This window comes from Octopus bimaculoides, chromosome 12 (genome assembly GCF_046866305.1).
Source record: "Octopus bimaculoides isolate indiv1 chromosome 12, ASM4686630v1, whole genome shotgun sequence".
Taxonomy (NCBI): Eukaryota; Metazoa; Mollusca; class Cephalopoda; order Octopoda; family Octopodidae; genus Octopus; species Octopus bimaculoides.
Window position 1 is genome coordinate 46,070,550 of NC_142939.1, and position 22,688 is coordinate 46,093,237.

At 33.9% G+C, this 22,688-nt stretch overlaps 1 protein-coding gene across 1 annotated transcript; it reads left to right on the forward strand.

Annotated features, from left to right (window-relative positions):
- Window positions 1-5,620: 5,620 nt before the first annotated feature.
- LOC106870939 (transmembrane protease serine 12) lies at window positions 5,621-14,636 on the forward strand. Its single transcript, XM_014917183.3, has 6 exons — window positions 5,621-5,735; window positions 7,251-7,410; window positions 8,626-8,750; window positions 11,174-11,305; window positions 12,412-12,554; window positions 14,270-14,636. Exons 1-6 carry the CDS (start codon window positions 5,681-5,683, stop codon window positions 14,432-14,434), a joined length of 780 nt encoding a protein of 259 aa, XP_014772669.1. The 5' UTR covers window positions 5,621-5,680; the 3' UTR covers window positions 14,435-14,636.
- The last annotated feature ends 8,052 nt before the right edge of the window (window positions 14,637-22,688 follow it).

Sequence of the window (22,688 nt, forward strand, 5' to 3'; positions counted from 1 at the left end):
TACACCAATTAAAGGGCACACTCAAACGATCTTATATCTAGAAGCTCCAGATAAATTAAAGTGTGATTGATTTCTGGATTTGTTTCAATGCATTTCTTTATACTCATGTCATGTGACAGAATTTTTGTTAAATGTACTTATTAGCAGGAGTGGAGCGGCCCGCAGGACTGTTCTTATCAAATTTATGCATTTTCTGGTTCAACGTGTTTCAAATAAGTACTGACAATTGAAGGTGATTGCGAAAACAAAGAACTACTCGGTTTTTTAACAATTTTAACCGTGTGAACATTAGACAAAACATGTTATTGACATTAATAGTTTGTACTTCAGCTAATTACTGTTGAGAAATGCATAATCCATGTTTCACTTTACTTACAGATATAAAAGGCATACTTAAATTTCATTATGTTCAATAACCTGGGGAATGCCGGGTTATTAATGTATAAAGTTGATATCTCAGCTACTAGGAAGTAAGACCTGCGTAGTCTATGATTCATGTTAGAGATCTAAAAGGCATTTTTGAATTTCATTATTTCCTTTATCCCAGGCAATGCCAGGTATTTCTGCGAGTGTATATATATATATATATATATATATATATATATATATATATATATATATATATATATATGAGAAAAAAAAGAAAATAGACCAATTGACATATAGGTATCAGTTTATTTAAAGATATTCAAATCAATATTATATGAAATTCTTCTTTGCTCAAGGAGCTTCACAGTGGGACCAGCCGGTCGCAATTCTTCCTTCTCTATATCTTACGCTCTCTATTTCCATCAAGGACTATAAAATTATTTGTTGTTATACATCTACTTCTAACATGAAATATTGGAGAATTTAATTTCGTTTTTCACCCCGAATGAACATTGGTTTTTATACATCGTAATTTCTTTTGTCAAAAACTGTAATAGAATATCAACTATAAATCATTCATTTGTTATCTAATGGATGTCTTTTAGTGGTGAAACTTAAATTTAATATTGTTAGAAGATTAAAAGAACATGACTCCATTCTATATGTATATTCATTCAGCCGTTCAACGGTTTTCAGCATAAGCTAGATTTTTGTTTAATATCTGATTTCATTTTGTAGCATGTTTATTAACTTTACTTTGACAGCAACGAAATTGATAATCAATTCCAGTCGGTGTCATATAAACCTAGAAATAACAACATGTCTCGTTGGACTGGGTTGAGACATTAGGTTTCTACTGCACAAGTTGTTGGTGTTCTTATACGTATTCAATGTCTACGTGTCTCTGTTTTTCAAGGCCCAATCTAACACTCTGCAAAAGCGAATTTCCAGATAAATGCATATTGACGTAGATATATGTGTGTGCGTGTGTGTGTTTAGTGAATGGTATATGTGTGCATGTGTGCAGATTGTCGCTTGCCGTCAACCTTTAATGTTGTTTACTAATTACATATTTCAAACATATGCAACACACGTGAACCGATAATTATTCTAATTTATTTTTACTGCATACATGATTGAATGAAATAAACATGGTAGAACAATGAATATAGCGTGAAGATTTTAATCCAGCGGTTGTATGTTCGTATATATCTTGCCTCTATTTACTGTGTTTGCCAATACATTAGTATCCCTATTTGTAAGTCCAATTGTTCATTTTATTCACCCAGTATTCGCAATATCTCCCCTCTTCAAATAATCGTATTAACGGTAACATACAAAATGTTAAGAGATCTGAAATTTATTAGAAACTTCTTATCCGTTCTGGTATGAATTTAATCAATTCTATGTAGCAATATAAATCTAGTTTATCTGTATATGAAGTTAGGGAATATAACTAAACTGTGAACGTTGTTGGTTTTGTTTAGTCCCAGAACCAACCCAAATCAAAAAGTGCTTTGATCGAAACAGATTCAGAGTAATGAACAACTTGTATTTCTGAAACTTGACTATCCAAAGAATTCATTTATATGTTAAGACAGCAGGGTCTGAAACGAGAGGGTTTTGATATATCTAGCGGATCGATGGATACTGCAGAAGTTCTGAACTCCCGCTGAGATAACGGAAAACTACAACTATTATTTAAGTGCACTGTTATATGCATCTGCATATATATGCATACAAACACACGTGCAAATATATAAATAGTATTAATTGATAGTAGGAGGTGGATTTTGTATTAGACTTTTATTAGGTAGAACATATGTTTTGACCCAAAAGTCTGGGTCTCTTCAGGTACATTGATAAAGATGTCTCTCTAGATATTTTTTGTGTCGTCTGGCTTGTTGTTGTATACCCATCCAGTTCGAGAATGAATAAAAGTAAAAAATATTGTAGAAACGCAAAAGATTCAAATACGAACGTGGAAAACATTCGTCCCAGTTTAGGTAAAACGACGTAACCATCTTTCGCTGTCACTGTTCTTTTTAACTCAGGTGGAATAATCCGAGTTGTGGTTGTTAAGTTTACATTAGTTAAGTATGGTTACGATTGTAATTTGTGAATGTGTGTTTAGCTACATGCAGCCATCTGGGTAAGTGTGGAATACGACTGTCACTACAAAAACCTGATGATTGTGCAACGCATGAAAATACTAGTTTATTTCGATATTGTGAAATTGTAATATTGTAATATTGTAAAATTGTAAAAATTGCAAATAATAAAACGTGAAAATCAGACTAAAATTGAATTTCTTTGCTTAATATATTGTTCTATACATAAGCATACAAACTCGTATATATATATATATATATATATATATATATATATATATATATATATATATATATATATATATATATATATATATATATATATATATATATATATATATATATATATATATATATATATATATATATATATATATATATATATATATATATATATATATATATATATGAGTGGGTGTGTGGTAAGTAGCTTGCTTACCAACCACATGGTCCCGGGTTCAGTCCCACTGCGTGGCATCTTGGGCAAGTGTCTTCTACTATAGCCTCGGGCCGACCAAAGCCTTGTGAGTGGATTTGGTAGACGGAAACTGAAAGAAGCCTGTCGTATATATGTATATATATATATATATGTATGTGTGTGTGTTTGTATGTCTGTGTTTGTCCCCCCCAATATCGCTTGACAACCGATGCTGGTGTGTTTATGCCCCCGTAACTTAGCGGTTCGGCAAAAGAGACCGATAGAATAAGTACTAGACTACCAAAGAATAAGTCCTGGGGTCGATTTGCTCGACTAAAGGCGGTGCTCCAGCATGGCCACAGTCAAAAGACTGAAACAAGTAAAAGAGTATATATATATATATTCACACAAACACAGACACTGACATTTAGGGAATGGAATCACAAATACAAACATCTGAAAAATTATGTAAACTTGTAATATTTTGGGAATATCTGAGAAAGGGAGACAAATGCCCGATAATCGCAAGAATCCGTGCATTACACGATGTCGAGGGCGACTGATTTCGGAAATAGTTTGAGATAAATTTAAGTAATTAATATAAAAATTAAAGTGCGCAATAAAGGAACTCACGGAAAGTTTAGAAGTAATCTAAATAAAATAAGATGCATTCAAGGTGAGAAAGTGATGAAAACAATATGTGAACATTTTCTGATAAATCTTTGACAAGAACTGTCAATAAATACAAGTACAGTTTATTAGTGTGCATGAATACACTCGAATACACACAGAAATGTTATTCATATAATAAATAAATCTATATGTGTATACATATATGCCCGTATGTATTTATATATATATATATATATATATATATATTACAAAGATAGATATAAATATATGTGTGTATGTGTGTCTGTGTATGTATAGGCATATATAAACAAACCACCCAAGACATCAATAAATGAAACTTCTACCAACATATCTCAAACAGCACTAAAATTGAAAACTAGTATAGACACGAAAAAAAACACGTCAAATCTTTTCTTTTTATGCACTGACAATATTTATACATCTTACACTTATCGTATATTGGTTTTTTTCCTCGGATTCTTCTGAGAAAATATCTGTTGAACTAGGTTATTATACTTTAGGGTATGGTTAATGTATGGTTTAGTCATATTTATAGCTTTTTTTATATCTGCCTTTATTTCTTATTTCTTCGTATTTATGTGTGTTTATGGTGATTTAGTATGTACGTATATGATAAGTGTATTTCTGTCTGTGTTTGGATATGAAATATATTAGACATACACACACACATTCTCATGCACGCTCGCTCACACACACACACGCGCGCGCGCGCGCGTATACAGATATGTATGTGAGTGTGCGTGTGCATGGGTGTGTGTGTCTGTGTCTGTGCCTGTGTAGTTATAAGCTTTTACATTTGTACGTATATATAAATATCTATATCCATGTATACATGTATGAATGAACATTAAACCCGCAGATGTATGCGTTTATAGATTTGGGATATGTATGTATATATATATATATATATATGTGTGTGTGTGTGTGTGTGTGTGTGTGTGTGTGTGTGTGTGTGTGTGTGTATACATATATATGTATGTATATATATATTATATATACATATGTGTGCATGCATATACATATGCGTGTGCTTTATATATACATATACAAATATACATATATATATATATGTACATATATATGTATGGGTCCGTGTGTGTACATGTGTGCGTATCAATTCTTTCGTTTGAAAATTCTGATGTAATCTGAGAATGCATCAGTAAAACACTGCCGAAACAGCTGTTGTAAATTGTGGACCCCACTTGTGTTCTTCTTTTATACGTGAACATATATATATATATATATATATATATATATATATATATATATATATATATATATAATTTATATATATATATATATCTGCGTGTGTATGTGTTATGATTAGAAAGAAAAGAAACCAAGGAAAAGAGAGAGGGTGGGACCAGATACTCTCTTACTTACACGATATGATGCAAACATTAAATAAATGTTATCGCCTAGAAACACAGCGGAAATTTTACTATGATGGAGACACCTTAAAACCAGGTGCGTTTGCATACGCACCTTTAATCATGTAGCCTTATTAATGTATAATTACGTCTATTTACATTATTTAATTTAACATTTCGATATATCATCGAGTTCTTTCTTCTTTCACACGAAGCAAATAAGGCGCGAAGTGCTCCCCATAAAATTAACACGTTTCGTTACTGTTGCAGCCAGTACATCTCTTAAGTCATATCCTAGTTCTGCTGTGGGACTCACCATATGCCCAAAGTGTGCTGCTCGTTAATGTAGTTCATCTAAATATTGATTTTGCATAAAGATTACTCGCTAATCCAATAGAGATGTTTTAATGGCTGTCAAATGGGTTTGGATCATCATTGTACATCCTCTCCATTAACTAATAGTTTTATTCTATATTTGTTCATGACAATGTCAATTACTTTGTTTTAAACCTAGCAAACCTAAAAACATCTGCTAGTGCAGAAGCACTAATATATGTATGTATATATGCCTATGTATACATATACAGATATATAAATATGCATATGTGTGTGAGTATACATATATATATATATATATATATATATATATATATATATATATATATATATATATATATATACACGCATGCATACTTACATGAATATATATATAACCTTAATCTGACTTACATCACCATTTGAAGCATTACGAGCTAGCCATGTTTACTCCGTTTCTCTTGATTACCGTATTAATTGCAGGAAATGTTGTCGAAGGTAAGAGAGATAACTGATTCAAGTCATAATTAGTTTAATTACTTTCATGAATAAATTCGTTTCAAAATTAATGAAACGTTGAAGCTGTATACCATATAATTTCGTTATTTTCAAAATGTATTCTTAAAACCGCAATAAAGAGGATCACTCATCAAAGGTCTTAGTTTACCGGGCTTCTTTTATATAATTTTTAAAACTAAATTAATATTTTGCTCGTTTATTACGACAGGTAGGCAAAAGTTGTTTATACAGACAAATGTTCTTGGTATACAAGTATTGCTTCAAGCAAACAAGTATTAACTTAGACAAGTGTTGTGCTGTTTTTGATAGTTTTTTTTTTTGTTGTCGTTACTTTTGTCTGACATGTGTTGTTTCAGATAGACAAATTTTGCTTTAAATAGAGAAGTATTCTTTAATTAAATAGATGTTGTTTTATCGCTAATCTCTGACTACATAACCTTCGTAGTTTTGTGCCAATAAAACTGCCGAGCAACGTCTACACTTTTGGTGCGTCGGGCGTTATATTTTTCCTGATTGCCTCTTCTAATCTGATGGGTACTTACCCCTCTATTCTATTTTCTGTTAGATTTATTCTTCTGATTCTGTGTTAACCTATATCTGCTTTGTTCAACTAGATCTCTCATGAGAGAACCACCACTTCCATTCGAGATCACATCCGTCAATTCCCGCCTGTTTGCTGTAGGATTTCCATGTCGTGAACAATATAGTAATGGAATACTTGTCTTTGTGACTTATCTTGGTTGATCAGCTGTATCAAAGACATGCATTTTGTACAACTAGCAATCTGCAACTGAATACCTCCAACGTTATCGCTAATCGTTGGCCTGGGGAAAAACCATACTGTCATATAACTTGGTTGCTTCTCTGTTTTGTTCAAGTCCAAATTGGCGCCTTTAAGAATTCCAGTTTGTAGCTGTTAATGTCTAATAGCTAGATAATTGGAATTGTCTATCACTGTTGTGTTACTGATTAATGAAGGGGTATTCTTTTACAGCAGAAACCTTACAGTCACTGCTTATTATTTTCTTCTTGGCTTTATATGTTTATATACTCTACTTGTTCAAAAACACAAAATTTCCCCAAGGCTCCACATCGTGGTTTACTTCTGATTAATCATATTTCCTGCTAGATGTTTTGATGTCTCACTTACGTCTGTTTACCTTCAAACATATATATCTGCTTATACATACATACATACATACATATATATATATATATATATATATATATATATATATATATATATATATATATATATATATATATATATATATATATATATATATATATATATATATATGTATGTATATATGTGTGTGTGTGTGTGCGTTCGTGTGTGTGTGTGCGTGTGTGTGTGTGTGTGTGTGTGTGTGTGTGTGTGTGTGTGTGTGTGTGTGTATCTACATCTATCTATATATTTATGTATATATATGTATATCGGCAACATGGTCAGTTATCTCTATTATTGTAATGTGTTACTCCTTCTCTTTATAGTGTTTTCCTCACACCATCGACACATTATGGGAGGCATTAAAGCTGATCAATGTGAATTTCCTTGGATTGTCTCTTTATTGTTGATTAAAGGAGGAAGATACTTTGTATGTTCCGGAACTCTTATAAACGATCTCCAAATTCTTACAGCTGCTCATTGTGCGTAAGTAAATGTTTGCATATGACGCCAATATTGTTTACATGTTCTTAAGGAAGGAATTGGTAGTCAACAGATGATAGTTAACATTTGTTTTACTATAACCAATGTTCATCTCCCTCTTTCGATAAATTTCTTTTCCGTATTTTGAGATCGGTCAAATAGGCACCAGTGATATACTTGAGTTGATACCACTGGCTTTACTATTGATCTGAAACGTGCTCTTGTGACTTGTGAAAAAAGAAGTCCATATTACCTTTCTTCACGGACAAACGTTGATTGGACAATTACAATAAAATAACAAGCAATTGTGTTGGTAATAAAATATTGGTTTCAAATTTTGGCACAAAGTCAGCAATTTCGGGGTCGTGGGTAAGTCGATTACGTCGATCTCAATGCTCAACTAATTGATACTTATTTTATCGACACCGAAAGGATGAAAGTCAAAATCGATCTTGGCGGAATTTGAACTCAGAACATAAAGACAGTACCTCAAGCAGTTTGCCCGGAAAGCTATCGATTCTGCCAGCTCACCGCATTAAAGATATACTACAGGGTGATTCAAAACTCGCCATACATAGGAACAATTTATCTTTTTATAAGAAACAGTTTATAAGAGAAGATTTTTTTTTATTTAACGGGTTCTATATGGTTACCTTTCTTTTGAATACACATTGCAATACGTTTACCCAACTCATTGTGAACTCGTAATAGAAATCTGATGATACGTGTGCAAATGAGTTGGTGATGCGTTCCTTCAAATGATTTATGTCTTTTATCTTTCCACTATACTCTATGCCTTTCAAATTCCCCCAAAGATAGAAATCAAGAGGGATCACATCAGGGAATCTAGGGGATCTTATAAACTGTTTCTTAAAAAAAAAATTTTTTTCCTATGTATGGAGACTTTTGAATCGCCCTGTATAATAATTTCATAAATTACTACCTATGAAATTCTTTTCTACTATAGACACAAAGCCTGAAATTTGCGGGGTGGGCAGCTAGTTAATTACTTCGATCCCAGTGTTTCACTGATATTTGTTTTATCGACCCTAAAGGATGAAAAGCAAAGTCGATCTCGGCGGAATTTGAACCTAGAATGTAAACTCCGCCTATCAAATTAAGAGGTTTTATGGTACAATAAAATTTTTAATAGGAAGAATTTGTGATTTATCGTGAATGTTATATTTTGCAATTTAAACGGAATCATACATATTACAGGAAAGATGTGGACAAAGTCATTGTTTCTGCAGGAAGTAGTAACCGACGGTCCATGACAACATTTACTTATGTTTTCAAATCCGGTATCCATTCTCACCCCGATTATGTTGGTCCCCCGGCTTTTGGTGAGTAAATCTAACAGTTCGTTCTATTTTTAAAAAAAAGAAACATATCAAAATATTACCCAGTAGAATTGGACTTGAAAGTAAAATGATAGAATTTACAATCTCCATATAGAATACAGAAGTGTTAGTCAGTAGGACACATGATGCAATCTTACACACACACACACACACACACACATGCACACACACGCACACACACACACACACATACATACACACTCATACACGTGTGCTTGCATCCAAACATACATACATGTATACATGCATACATACATACACACACATACATACATACATACATACATACATACAGGCGTGGCTATATAGTAAGTTTCCTTCCCTACCACATGGTTTCAGGTTCAGTCCCACTGCGTAGCATCTTGGGTAAGTGTTTTCTACTATAGCTTCGGACCGAACAAGGCCTTATGAGTAGATTTGGTAGACGGAAACTGAAAAAAGGTTGTCGCCTATGTGTGTATGTGTGTGGGTGTGTGCCTATATGTGTACGTCTTTGCGTTTGTACTTGTCCCCCACTATTGCTTGACAACTAGTGTTGGTCTGTTTATCCCCGTAACCTAGCGGTTCGGCAACTAATACCAGGTTTAAAATAACAAGTATACGGGTAGATTCGTTCAATTAACTACTCTTCAAGGTGGTACCCCAGTATGGTCGCAGTCTAATGACTGAAACATGCAAAAGATAAAAGATAAATACATGTATGCTTGTTTGTGTGTGCGTACGTATTTCAAAATTGGGATTTAAAATCCATGTAGATTTGAGCAGTAATCATTTTGTACTTAGATTTAGCAGGAAATATTGACAAAAACCTCGAAAATCTAAAAAAGGAGATTTTGAAACAAATACTAGTGTAAGTTGCTTTCGATTAATCATCTAAATGAACTTATTTACACCGAAGTAAACAAGTAATTAGAGTGGATAAAAGAATATTTGTTCAATAGAAATATTTTGTATTAAAATGATTTTTGTTTTATAAAGTTCAACATAACTCATCGTTAAATACGGATTAGATCAATAATGTTTATTCTGAAATTCTGAAAGTATAACAGACACTGACGTGGTATAAACATTGTTTTACGTTAACTCTCATATATAACTGACAATGTCACATGTTGTGTGGTGAAAAACTTACTTGATATTTCCTTTAATCTTGCTGAATCATAATAATATTTATGATTCTATTTTATTTAGAAACTAATTAAGTAGCAATGTGTTAAATCAAATCAACGGTTTCATTGTTAGAAATGAATAAAAAAAAGGAACACTCAGATTCTCACTTTGTTACGAAAGCCAACAATTTCAAAAATATTTCAAGAACTAAAATAAATTCTGGCCAATGACGAAGTAATTCAATGGAGATATTTTGATATCATTCTTCATGGGAGACTAGAACCGTTATTAAAACATAATTAAGTGTAATATTGTCTAAATTCATAATGATAAAAGTTGTTTAATTCATTTATTGGTACGTACCAAACTGAGATCTCCATCGAATATAACGATGTTGAAGTCATCTAAGTAGAATTTACCCATGACCAGTCGACAATATAATAGGACATTTTATGTTTAGTATTGAAACAGTTTGACAATGAAACCGTTTCTTAAACAGTCATTATTTTTCAAAAAATCTATTATTTTCAGTTAAGTTACCCGAACTTATTTAAAGTAAAGAGTGTTTATTATGGAAAAAAAAACTAGGGTCGGTAACAATATAATAACCACTGGCCTCTACTGGTTTTCTCACGCGCTACATACATTACTATTTGCAGTTTTTCAGAAATATTAAAGTAACTAAGCATATAAAATATTAAACAATTGAAGTGTAAAAGTCATCTGATGGAAATTGTTTCAAACAGTGAAAAAAAGTTTTTTAAATATTTCCATTCCGAAGCGTACTTCTTACATATCGTCAGTTTAGTAACGATGTATCATACCTTCTTCATATTCCGAAATGTAAAACAAAAGAGGGCCATTAATTACACCACATTCACAAATCCAAAATGCATAACAAGTGTTATTGTTAAAAATGTTATTGTATCAACAAGCAAATAGTCAAGTTTATTTATTTATTTTTTTTTTTTATATGGAAGTATAACTTCCATATGAAAATTAAAGCATTATTAAACTATATTACCTTAATTTTGGAGGATGGAAAGAATAAAAACTTCCAAAACACAAGCAGATTTAGATTTTTCTAATTATTCCATTCTTTTGTCTTGTATAGTACACGTACACACACACACACACACACACACACACACACACACACACACGCACTCACGCACGCGCGCACACTGAGACACATATACGCATGCATGTTTACATACGCCGTCATCACTACAATGACATCCTAAAAGCCGTTATGTGTATATGCCATTCTACCTCCTCTTCTTTTTTCGTTACAGAGAACGATATAGCGATTCTAAACCTACCCTCTTCAATCAGTGACGGTCACTGTATTAAGCCTTTAGGCATTCCCCAGAAGGGAGAAAAAATATCAAACAACTGTGTCATTGCAGGCTGGGGAGTCAGTTCCGGTAAGTATGATATTGCTTTGTAGCACACGACTAAATCGAATGACAAATGTTACATGAATACAATGACCTAACAGTATTAAGCCGCACACAAAGATATCGACTGTACATGAATGTATGTGCATATTCTTTTTCTCTTTTTACTTGTTTCAGTCATTTGACTACCGCCATGCTGGAGCACCGACTTAAAGGTTTTGATTCGAAGAAATCGGCTCCAGGACTTATTCTTCGTAAGCCTAGTACTTAATTTATCGCTCTTTTCGCCGAACCGCTAGCTTACAGGGACCTAAAGGCATCAGCATCGGTTGTCAAACGATGGCGAGGGACAAATACAGACACATACATACAAATATGTGTTTGTGTGTGTGTGTGTGTGTGTGTGTGTGTGTGTGTAGTTCAAATTTATGGAAGAAAACAAAAGATGAAGACAGGTGTAGGAACAACAAGCAGGTGTATTAGTTTGACGCTCGGGAAAATGGAAAAGTCTGTTTTACGTTTCGAACCTACGCAGTTCGACAGACTGGATTAAGAAGGGAAAATGGAGAGAGAGTCGAAAAAAGCGAAGAGAGAGAAAATGTGCAGAGTTCAACGGTTCAACATGGCGAGATGACTGAAAAAAAAGAAGCTGAATGAAAAGGGAGATAATAATAATGATAATAACGGTAACAGTGACCCCCAACGAACTAAGGTACGCAAGCGCGCGTGTGTGTATGTGAGACTATTGTGTGTGAGTGTGTATGTGTGAATGGATGCGAGTGAGTACGTATGTGCGGGCGAATGTGTGTGTGCGTGTGAATGTGCGTATGGACTCGTTTATATGTATGAGTATGCGTATGAACGTGTGTATATGTGTGGGGCTAACGTGTATGTGTGTGCATGTGTGGCTGTATCAAGCAATAAATACTTCTTCCATAATATTTTAATCGCAGTTTGAAAAGCGTTTTACTATGAGTACCTAGGTGTCTGATTAACTGGCAGGTAACATTTTCAGCTAATAAAAAAAATTAAAATAATCCATATGTTTAAAAATCTCTCTCCTGTTTGTATATATGTGTGTGCACGCTGTTAAATAAATTGCTGAATATTGTAATACTAATTAATGTTTTCAGGAAATAGTTATGGTACAAATCAGCTGCAGACTGCCAAAGTAAAATCATTCTCACAATCACAATGCAAACAACATTTTTCGCGTATCACTAAGCAACAGTTGTGCGCTGGGTCTGGGGTTCGAAATGGAGCTGAATCTTGCCGGGTAAGTATGAATACTCTCACATTCAACAACTACATCCATTATGTGATTAACGAATTATTGCACGAGACAGTAAACTCAAGCGTCGTTGGTCGCATCCGTCTTCTTACTGATAGTGAGCTGAGTAGAGTAACAAGGCAATGAAATTCATAATAGTTATGGATGTTCGTGGCTTCTTAAGTGCTGCTGACGCCGAGTTTTAAGTCGTTTACTTGTCAGAATCTGATCTCAGTATTCATTTCTAACGTTTGTATAACATTACAAACAGCAATTAAGTCAATCTGCGCCAGATATCGAGCTAAATTCCGAATGAAAGAATGAACCAAAGCTTATAACAATCGCTTAACAAGCAAAAATTATGGAGTATGTTATAAAGATGAGATGAGAATATGTGACATGTATGTTCCCCATACATTATGGATAGAAGTGACATGAAATGGTTATGATTGATGTTAGAATTCCGATCTCAACAAAGAAGTATCATATACGTAGTTGCTCAACAAATTAGAAAAAGGACCAAAAGCTTCCTCAAATTACACACTTTTAACTGAAAATATCAAGGACGTGTTATCCAATGTATTCTAATTGCATATTGTGAATAAACAGGAAGATGGAATGCTTTGGCTGGAAAGAATTTACCATAACAACAACAATTAGTATTTCATCGTTCCTGGAAATCGATCCCAGCCGGATTTGAACTCATCACAATTTAATGATGTAACTAAATCCCAGCCCCAGAACAACTCTACCACCAATCCACTTTATCTGTTTGAAAGCTAAAAGCAATAACCGTGGGCAGGAAGAAAATGAAGTTTATTCTGCGATAGAGTTTGATATCTTTGAAGTCATTTCACTTCATTTACATTAATAAAGCCGTTGGTAAAGGCCTGAAAGCTGCACACTCCATCACCCCCTACTCTAAAATCTTCAGCCTCACTGCCAAGTTAACAAAATTACTAATACGGAAAGTAATTAGTTAGCCAATTAATTAGCAATTAGTATGTCAATTATTAAATTAAACTTTGAATTCTGTCTGCTTACTCTTAATGCTATCTACTAATAATAGAGCAGTATAATCTGTTGAGCAACGGAAAAACTGCATCGCTGCATGCGTTCTTTTATGTTATGAGTTCAAATCACACCAGAATCACTTTGCCGTTTATTTCTTCCAGGTTCGATTAGTTAGCTACCAGTATATTTAATCGTCTAAGGCGGCGAGCTGGCAGAAAAGTTAGCACACCGGGCGAAATGCTTAGCGGTATTTCGTCTGTCTTTACGTTCTGAGTTCAAATTCTGCAGTGAACGACTTTGCTTTTCATCCTTTCGGAGCCGATAAATTAAGTACCATTCGCGTACTGGGGTCGATCTAATTGACTGGCCTCCTTCCCCAAAATTTCGGGTTTTGTGCCTACAGTAGAAAAGCATTCTGAACCGATAAAACAAAATATAAGTCAAGTATGGGAGTTGATGCAATTGATAAACAGCTCCCCACCAGAAATTCTAGCTTTGTGCCTGTTAGAAATGATCATTAGTTGTAATATTGTTTCGTCACAAAAGTCTGGTTTCACCAGGACATTCTTAACAAACACAGGGTACTTATTCGATCTTGAACATTCTTTTTTGAAATTAAAGAGTCATAAAGTGAAATGGAGAAGACGTAGCGATTGAGAGGTGCCAACCGTCCTAACCAATATGTTCTTTTCTGCGTTTCTTTTTAGGGAGACTCTGGTGGACCTCTGATGTGTCATAGTGTGTCGGACAATAAGTTGGTGGTGGTCGGGGTGACATCATATGGTAATTATAAATGTAATACAGGCTTCACAGTCTACAGCAATGTGTCATATTTTGAAGATTGGATTGCTAACATAGGTTATGACAAATAAGGAAAAATACCTGCAAGATTTAGCGTTTAGTCAACAGCGATTAGATGGCAACCGTGGGGATTGAAACTTAGACAACTATATTGAAGAGAGACAATAACAAAATTTAAAAGCAATAAATAGCTATAAGCAATCAAGGATATAACTTAGTCCTTAACTATGATGTGTAAAACTAAACAAAATAATATATCAAATTTCATTTTGACTACTTGTTTTGCTTTTCATTTTTTACCTTTGTTAATTTTCAGGCAATTTTATATCCCATTATGTAGTAGTTGTTATTGATGTTTGTGCTAATAATGATGTTTACCTATTAATGAATCAGAGAAGGAGGAGGAGCTAATACAAGTGCGGTGACCTATGAAGCCATTCTTTGAGTAGTGAGATCAATATAGTTTATGTTGTTGGAACATGGCCACTTCTCATTCTGTCACATATCAAAGAGTCTATTAGTGAAATCAAGGAATGGTTCTATCAATACTTTAACTGTAACTATTCTATCATTATTTTGAGGTGAGTGGTGATGTTCTGAAATCTATAATCAGTACAGAACATTACTTTGGCCAAAACATATATAGTTGCATAGTCAGCGTTTATAAATTATTTTCATGAATCTAGATGAATGAAAATCTAAGTGGATAGCGCTGATAGTATTTGAACAGAAGATGTGGCGAAAGGAAAATTAAATGAAAACATTGTTTTTTGGGGGATGGCCATAATTTGCTAAACATAATATATAGTGCGTGTATTAGATTGGCGAAATATTACCATCCCCAAATATAATAATAAATGTTTCAGCATACCATTTCGCATCAAGAATCTTTCAAAACAAGTACGTAAACGTAAATGAAAATATTTTGATCAATACATCTGTTTCAGACATTCTAAGTTTTCGATATTAATAGCGAATCCACTGGCAGTAATCGAACCTCCTGTTTCTCATTCAGATGTTCTACCATACTCAACTTGGTGAGCTTACAGATATCAGTATATAAATAGCAACTGTACCCTGTTCTATAAACCAAAGCTTATAACAATCGCTTCCTTGACAAACAAGGATTTATGGATTATGTTACAAAGATAAGATGAGTAGTTGTGACATGTGTGTTCCCCATGCATTGGGGATAGAAGTGACATGAAATGGTTATGATTGATGCTAGAATTCCGATCTCAACAAAGAAGTATCACCCCAGCCGCTCCTTTTCTATTTTTATAGAAATATTATCCTTTATCTTATTATTTAGACAGACCTTACTGTGGATAGACAATGGAGCAGGAATTGTAATATTCTTTCCTTCAGAATTAAATGCAAATAACTTAATTTTTCTTCAACTGAAATTGAAATCGTGATGCTGCCTCCTCCTGTCTGAAGATAATTTCTTTCTTAACACCTCAGCAATACTTCTGCTTTCAAAATCGTTGTCTTTTGACCAGGAGCAGAACCATGTTCAATTATGGAAGAGAATATAATATTTTGTGGCAGGTATGCCTTTCCAAAGTACATTAATTGTATAAATGATGTGAAGTGCATTTAACTGAGTTTTGAAACCGTGTTGTTTCTTAGTTTACCGGAAACTTAACTCTTCACTGTTAGTCCAACTTCTTTCCCACACTGGCTCGAGATCAGAAAATGATTGACAGGAAGTAATACAATTTCAGACAGATGAATACAAAACACAGCTCTGTCACCATTTGAACTCAAAAGGAAGTGGTACGTAACCAAGTGCTGAAAGCCATATCGTCACGAACACTTCAGTGTATCTAATTGACCAATCACTCACTCAATTGTCCCCTTCTTTCTTGTATTTCTTCCTTCTGACCATCCTTCCCCACTACATCTACATTTGATGTACTTAAATAATGTATAAATATATTTACAAAAACATTTAGATGAGACTGTATAATGATAGATGACTAGAAACAAACTTTATCCAAAGACTAAATTAATGGTGTAAGTAAAATAACTATAAAACAAGGAATCGATCGAAGAAAGTCTGGGAAAACAAATTAGAGGTAGGCAACCATTTATATAGTCATTCGGATTTTCAAACTGACAGTGTGGTGAAATTTAGTAATGATTCCAATACACTAAAAGTGTACAAAAAGAAAGAAGGTTTTCAAATTGCAATTTATTAGCTGTAGTTATGTTATATATATTTGTGTGTATAAATATATATATATATATATACATGTATCTGAATACATGAATATGTATGCATATGTGTGTGTCTGCACGCGTGCTTGGTTTTACAACATGAAATTATTAAGTTGTCAGTGTATTTATTGAAGTGGGGAAAATAAACATTACAATATTTTGCATTTCTATTTTTCATAGAAAAAAATTATATTTTCTTTAAATATAGACTGCATCCAAAGATGTTTTCTAAATAATACCTTTAAAGATTTCCTGAAAACTTTTGCAACTAGCCTCCAGAGATTATGGAAATGACACACCTACATTCTTTCCTCATTTTTAGGCCTCTTAAAACATTTGTTTTTCCTCATTCACATTTTTTATTTGAAATGTTGCTAGAGACAAAAGCTCCTGCCTAGCAGAAACTGGATTATCAACTAGCAAGTCGGTAGCTACCAGTTTCTCCTCGCTAACCTCATCTGTCCGTTCTATTTCCAATGTATGTAGGTCACTGTGACCCACCCCCAATATCTGTAGCAAGATACAAATAGATTGGTATATTTCACAATAAGTGGAGGCAGCATTATAAATAGTATGAATGTTACATTGAATTCAGGCCCCGAGTTGAGCTCGGGTGGTCATTTCTATAAGCTTTTAAGACTAATAGGTTACTTATTGATGGCTGGCTCTGTGTCACATATTAATAGATGTCTCAGATAATAGGATATTTATTGATGGATATCTTCGTTAATTGGTAACCTATTGAAGGATAACTCTGATAATTGATGGACGTCACACGTAATAGGACTCGTATTGTAGAATGGCTTTGATGATTGGTCGCTTATTGAGGAATGAGTGTGATAATAGCTGGATGTCTTTTATAGTTGATCTGTTACTAATGGATATTTCTGATAATAATTTATTGAGGGATGGCAATAATTATAGAGCAAAAGGATGACCACGGAAGAACAAAGTCTATGGTTTTGAATGTCTCCTAAATCAACAAGTATTTCGAATAATGAAAGAATTGGTCCGAATTATAATGGTAATTATCATGGTGAAAATTGCGAAGATGTCGGTTGACTAAATTACAGAACCAGCACTGGTACATAGTGGTAACAATTTTACATCACAAACATTATTTGATATTGTTAGGAAAGCCATTTAGGACACAGTACACCGGTTCCTCTCCACGCAAATTTAGCAAAAAAAAATCTATATTCAAAATTGCAGGGCGTAGCAATAAGTAGGAACATAAATGGCGGCATCATCAGTTTCGGTGGAATTCAAGAACAGTCAATCACAGCAAGTGTAATATAATTATGTTCACCAACTTAAAACTGAAGACTTGTGTCGGCAATTTCTTTTCAAATTATTTCCCACCATTATTGACAATTTTATTGTTTTGTTCTACTAAATTAAGCAACTTTAAAAATTCAATTGAATTGTAGCTTTTCCTAATCAATAGTACGCATCAATAATAAAGATGATGCTGCGATGACGACGATGGTGTTAAGGGGGAGGATGGTGGAGATAATGATAATAATGATAATAATAATAATAATAATAATAATAATAATAATGATAATAATAATAATAATAATAATAATAATAATAATAATAATGTCGTATATGCCAACAACAAAATGAGACCATCGATCATGTTGTCTCCATGTGCAGTCTGCTTGCGCCTACAGAGTATCTCAACAGGCATGATAGAGCTGCACAATATATTCACTGGGTAATATGCAAAAACCTGGACTTGCCCCATGATAAAAACTGGTGGGAACACAAACCACCCCCAGTACTTGAAAATGATCACATTGCACTCCTCTGGAACTTCACCATTCAAACTGACAGAAAGATAGACGCAAATAGGCCAGACATCATACTGAAAGACTTCAGACAAAAATCATGCCTCCTCATTGATATGACTGTCCCAATTGATATAAACGTATCTGTCAAGACCTACCAAAAACTGAGCAAATATAAAGATCTTGAAATAGAAATTAGCAAAATGTGGAATCTGAAGACGAAAACAATACCTATTGTCATAGGTGCCCTGGGAATGACAGCGAAACGGGCTGATTACTACCTAGCTCAGATACCAGGAAACCCCAAAATGGCTGAAGTCCAAAAGATAGTGCTCATGGGAACTGCCCATATCCTACGTAAAATACTGTCTATGTGATCTCAAATTTTAAAGCAAACATAATTTTCTTATGGTTTCTTAAACATTCACTTGAACAAAACTGTACAAATCCAAATATATGGTACCCTAGGCATAACACCTACATGAACTTCTAACTTGTTGTCTCTTGAGGTCTCTGGGTGAGACTTGGATCCAACTTGTACAAATGCAAAACAAAAGTCAAACATAAAATAATAATAATAATAATAATAGTAATGTTCATCAATATTAAGGAAAAGAAACCTCTCGGTATTAATTAAAACTTTCCAAGACTTCTTCACTTGTGACAGCATAAGAAATCTTCAGAAAGAAATTTCATTTTTAACTGTTACTTATTCGTTGGAAACATGAAAGTAGTCTGGAAAGTGAAGCTGTATGGTAGCTTGGTTGTATTGGAATTACTTGCTTGAGTAAACTGTGTCATTCCGTGTCTCGGTGGAATTAGATTCCTGATGAAAGGGAAAAATAATGACTGTGAAACAAGGAAGAACTGTTAAATCGTGTTGTGACATATCAACTTTGCAAGATTCGTCGTTTTATTTGAATGCTGAAATTTCTCATCAATGCAGGCTTTCTGAAGAGCGTATAAATGTGTGCTTGTTACTATATATGAAGCGGGAAGAGAGATTGGATGCATGTGCTTATGTTTGTATGATTATGTGTGCTGAGAAAGTAAGAGAGAGAGAGAGAGAGAGAGAGAGAGAGAGAGAGAGAGAGAGAGAGAGAGAGAGAGAGAGTTTAGTCTTGTAATTTTCAGATGTGTATGTTAACAGAAGTAATTTTCGTTGCAGACAATTTGATAGGACCGGGTAATTTGCTATGACATGTATACAATGAGACACACGAGGGATGAGTGTATAGATAAGTTTGTATCTATAGGCAAATGTGCCTATATCCAATTGCTAAATCTACAGCTAAGAAATATTTCAACAGTCAAGCACACTTAGTAGTAAATAAGTATTCTAGAAATGTACACAGGGTTGTTGAAAGTTTTGTCATAGTAGCTTCTCCTGTCAGTGTTGCTTAAGAGAAGAATGGACTACATCATTGATTGTACCTCCCTAGACTACTCTGAATACAGTGGACTTTATCAAACTCACTGACCCTTCCATGAACAAAACAGAGTATAGTGGACTTGTTAACTTGATGAATAAAACTGTCTGTTCCCTCAATTATCCATATTTGCGTTGCGATCGTCAAATATGTGTGTCCTGGACTGTTTGAGTGTGTGTGTATATTTGTTCGTGGGTCTTGTATCGAAGGCGCGTGGCTCAGTGGTTAGGGTATTCGGTTCACGATTGTAAGATCATGAGTTCGATTCCCGGCAACGCGTTGTGTCCTTGAGCAAGAATTTTATTTCACGTTGATTCAGTCCACTCAGCTGGCAAAAATTAATTGTATCTGTATTTCAAAGGGCCAGCCTTGTTACATTATGTCTTCCTGAGAACTACGTTAAGGGCCCATGTGCTTGTGGAGTGCTCAGGCACTTGCACGTTAATTTCACGAGCAGACTGTTCTGTTGTTCGGATCCACTGGAACCCTCGTCGTCGTATCCGATTTTTCTTCGTGTTCTTTTATGACTTCCTTGGTGTCTGTTCAGATCAGTAAAAGTTTCATCTCCTCGATCAACTTTTGCCCAGTCTCAGGACCTCATCTTCCGGATAAAATTATCTGAAGTATGTTACTCCTAATTTAGAATAAGTTGTGTCTGTGGGATTAATGCTGATATTAACATCGAAATTTGACGTTTCTACCATTAGAATTTTTATCAGTTAGGTACTTTTGTTTACCTGATGATGTTCCTTGTAAGTTTTCTTTTGCCGTTTGATGTTCTATGAGCATTGGTCCTGTCAGTAATTGTATTTGTTTTAAGAAAACAGGCGTGGCTGTGTGGTAAGAAGGTTCCAGGTTCAGTCCCACTGCGTGGCCCCTGCACAGGGTGTCAGTCCGTCGCAGGGTAACTCATTTAGACCTGATCGGCTGGAGCAAGCTGAAATGAAGTGTTTTGCTCAAGAAAACATTGTACTGTCCGGGAATAGAAATACGATCTTGCAATTGTGAGTGTTATGCACTAGTAAAGAAGCACACGACTTCGCGTACGTGTATGTATGTATGTATGTATGTGTGTATGTATGTATGTATGCATGCATATATGTATGTATGAATGTATGTATGCATAAATGTGTGTATGTATAAATACTTGTATTCATACATTCACATGAATCCATACATATGTATTAGGTATGTATATGTCTATTTGTTTGATGATGATTACTCACTTTGGCAGCGCCCACAGCTAATTTCTATGTACGAATATTTATATACTAATATTTATATGTATGTATATGTATGTATATGTTAGCATGAGTGTGAATGCGTTTATTTGAATATACATGTAGACAAAAATCCTCTGGTGTCCAAACTAAAATCGTTATAAAGTGTTGCATTCTTCTCGTCAAGTAGGTTTTATTCTGTTGCAAAAGAAACATCTGAACATATCTGTATTTGTGCATACAAATGTTAAATTTTCTTGATAAAAGGCTTTCGCAGCTGGTGTAACTTAAAATAGTTGATTCATACCCTCTTAATCTTACCAAAAGGAGAACAAAAACATTGATTATCGCTAGCAACAAAATATCTTTCTCGGACATATAATTCATCTCGTATATGAAAAAAGAATAACTGTCCTTAAAACGGAAACTATTATTTTGCATCATAAGACAAACAGCCATTTTAAAATAAGTGTTTGGTCTCGAATCGTTTCGGCTTGTAGATCTTATGTTTCCTCTTGAAACAGCTTTTTAACTAAAACCTATTTAATGGAAATAACCTTCAAGCTACACAGTATTTTAGGATACTTTCAAATGGAATGAGAAAGTATGTTTTATTTTCTAATTTCTTATTGCATTCGTTTTGATTTCGCTTTTTTTTATTCGTTTTGAAATTGCATCCATTTTTAAGTAAAACGATCGCTTGTTCACTAACTTTTCATTCCCGCCACATTGTGCTGTTCCGAAGCATTTAGTTCCGCTATCGTTACACTTTGCTCTCTTCTATCTCATGCTTCTTTAGATTACTTTACTACTTTATTGCTAAATAAAATTGATTCCAATAAAACGGATGTTATTATTTAACACTCAACTCACGAGTCAAACAATCATTTGTTTGTTGATTAAAAAATATAAGTGAAAATCATTTTAAATCTTCCTGGAAATATTGTAACTTTATTGCTGTTTGCTTCAGCATTCTTGTTGAATAAAAATAAATAATTTTCTACTGTCTGTTTTTTTTTCTCTTTTTTCTTTTTTGTTTTATTCAATCGAGATATGTATTGTACTTACAAATGTGCAAGGAATATTGTGTACATAAATCTGAGTTACACTAAATCTTTTATACTTGTGAAGAGATCAGAAAATAAATATGTCAAACAGAAATGTCAAGCAGGTTTCAAATGTTTTCAAACTTTGTGTGTCTGTGATGTAATGGGCTGAAATGAAATTATGAGGTTGATAATTTAGGGACGAAACTGTAACAACGAGCAGAGACATAATTTTGAAACAGAAGCGAACATTATAGGTAATATTATTGATAATATTGTGTATAAGTGAAATATTAAGATGTTAATCCATATCGTGAGAAGAGTGTTTATAGGAGACTGATCATATTAGTATCAGCTGAATGGTTAGTGATGTGTAATGTGTATTGTGGGTTTCAACAGCATGTCCTACCTAAGTAGAGGAATAGTTTACACAGAATTGTGAAATTCTCTGATTTAAGTAGAGACAATTCTATAAAGCTAAATAGGTAAATGAGGCCAACGCTCTAGCCAGAAAAAAGAGCCATCGTTCATTCATTAAATGTCCCAGATATAACAGAAACACGTGTCGCTGGTACCACTTATTTTTGTTTTTTAGTTCTATAGATTGTTGTGA

What these genes read in the sequence shown, in the direction of transcription:
- LOC106870939 (XM_014917183.3), top strand. Translation starts at nt 5,681, where the DNA reads ATGTTTACTCCGTTTCTCTTGATTACCGTATTAATTGCAGGAAATGTT. An exon ending in AGGCTGGGGAGTCAGTTCCG is followed by an intron (nt 11,306 to 12,411) that starts GTAAGTATGATA and finishes TAATGTTTTCAG; the next exon opens with GAAATAGTTATGGTACAAAT. An exon ending in ATGGAGCTGAATCTTGCCGG is followed by an intron (nt 12,555 to 14,269) that starts GTAAGTATGAAT and finishes GTTTCTTTTTAG; the next exon opens with GGAGACTCTGGTGGACCTCT.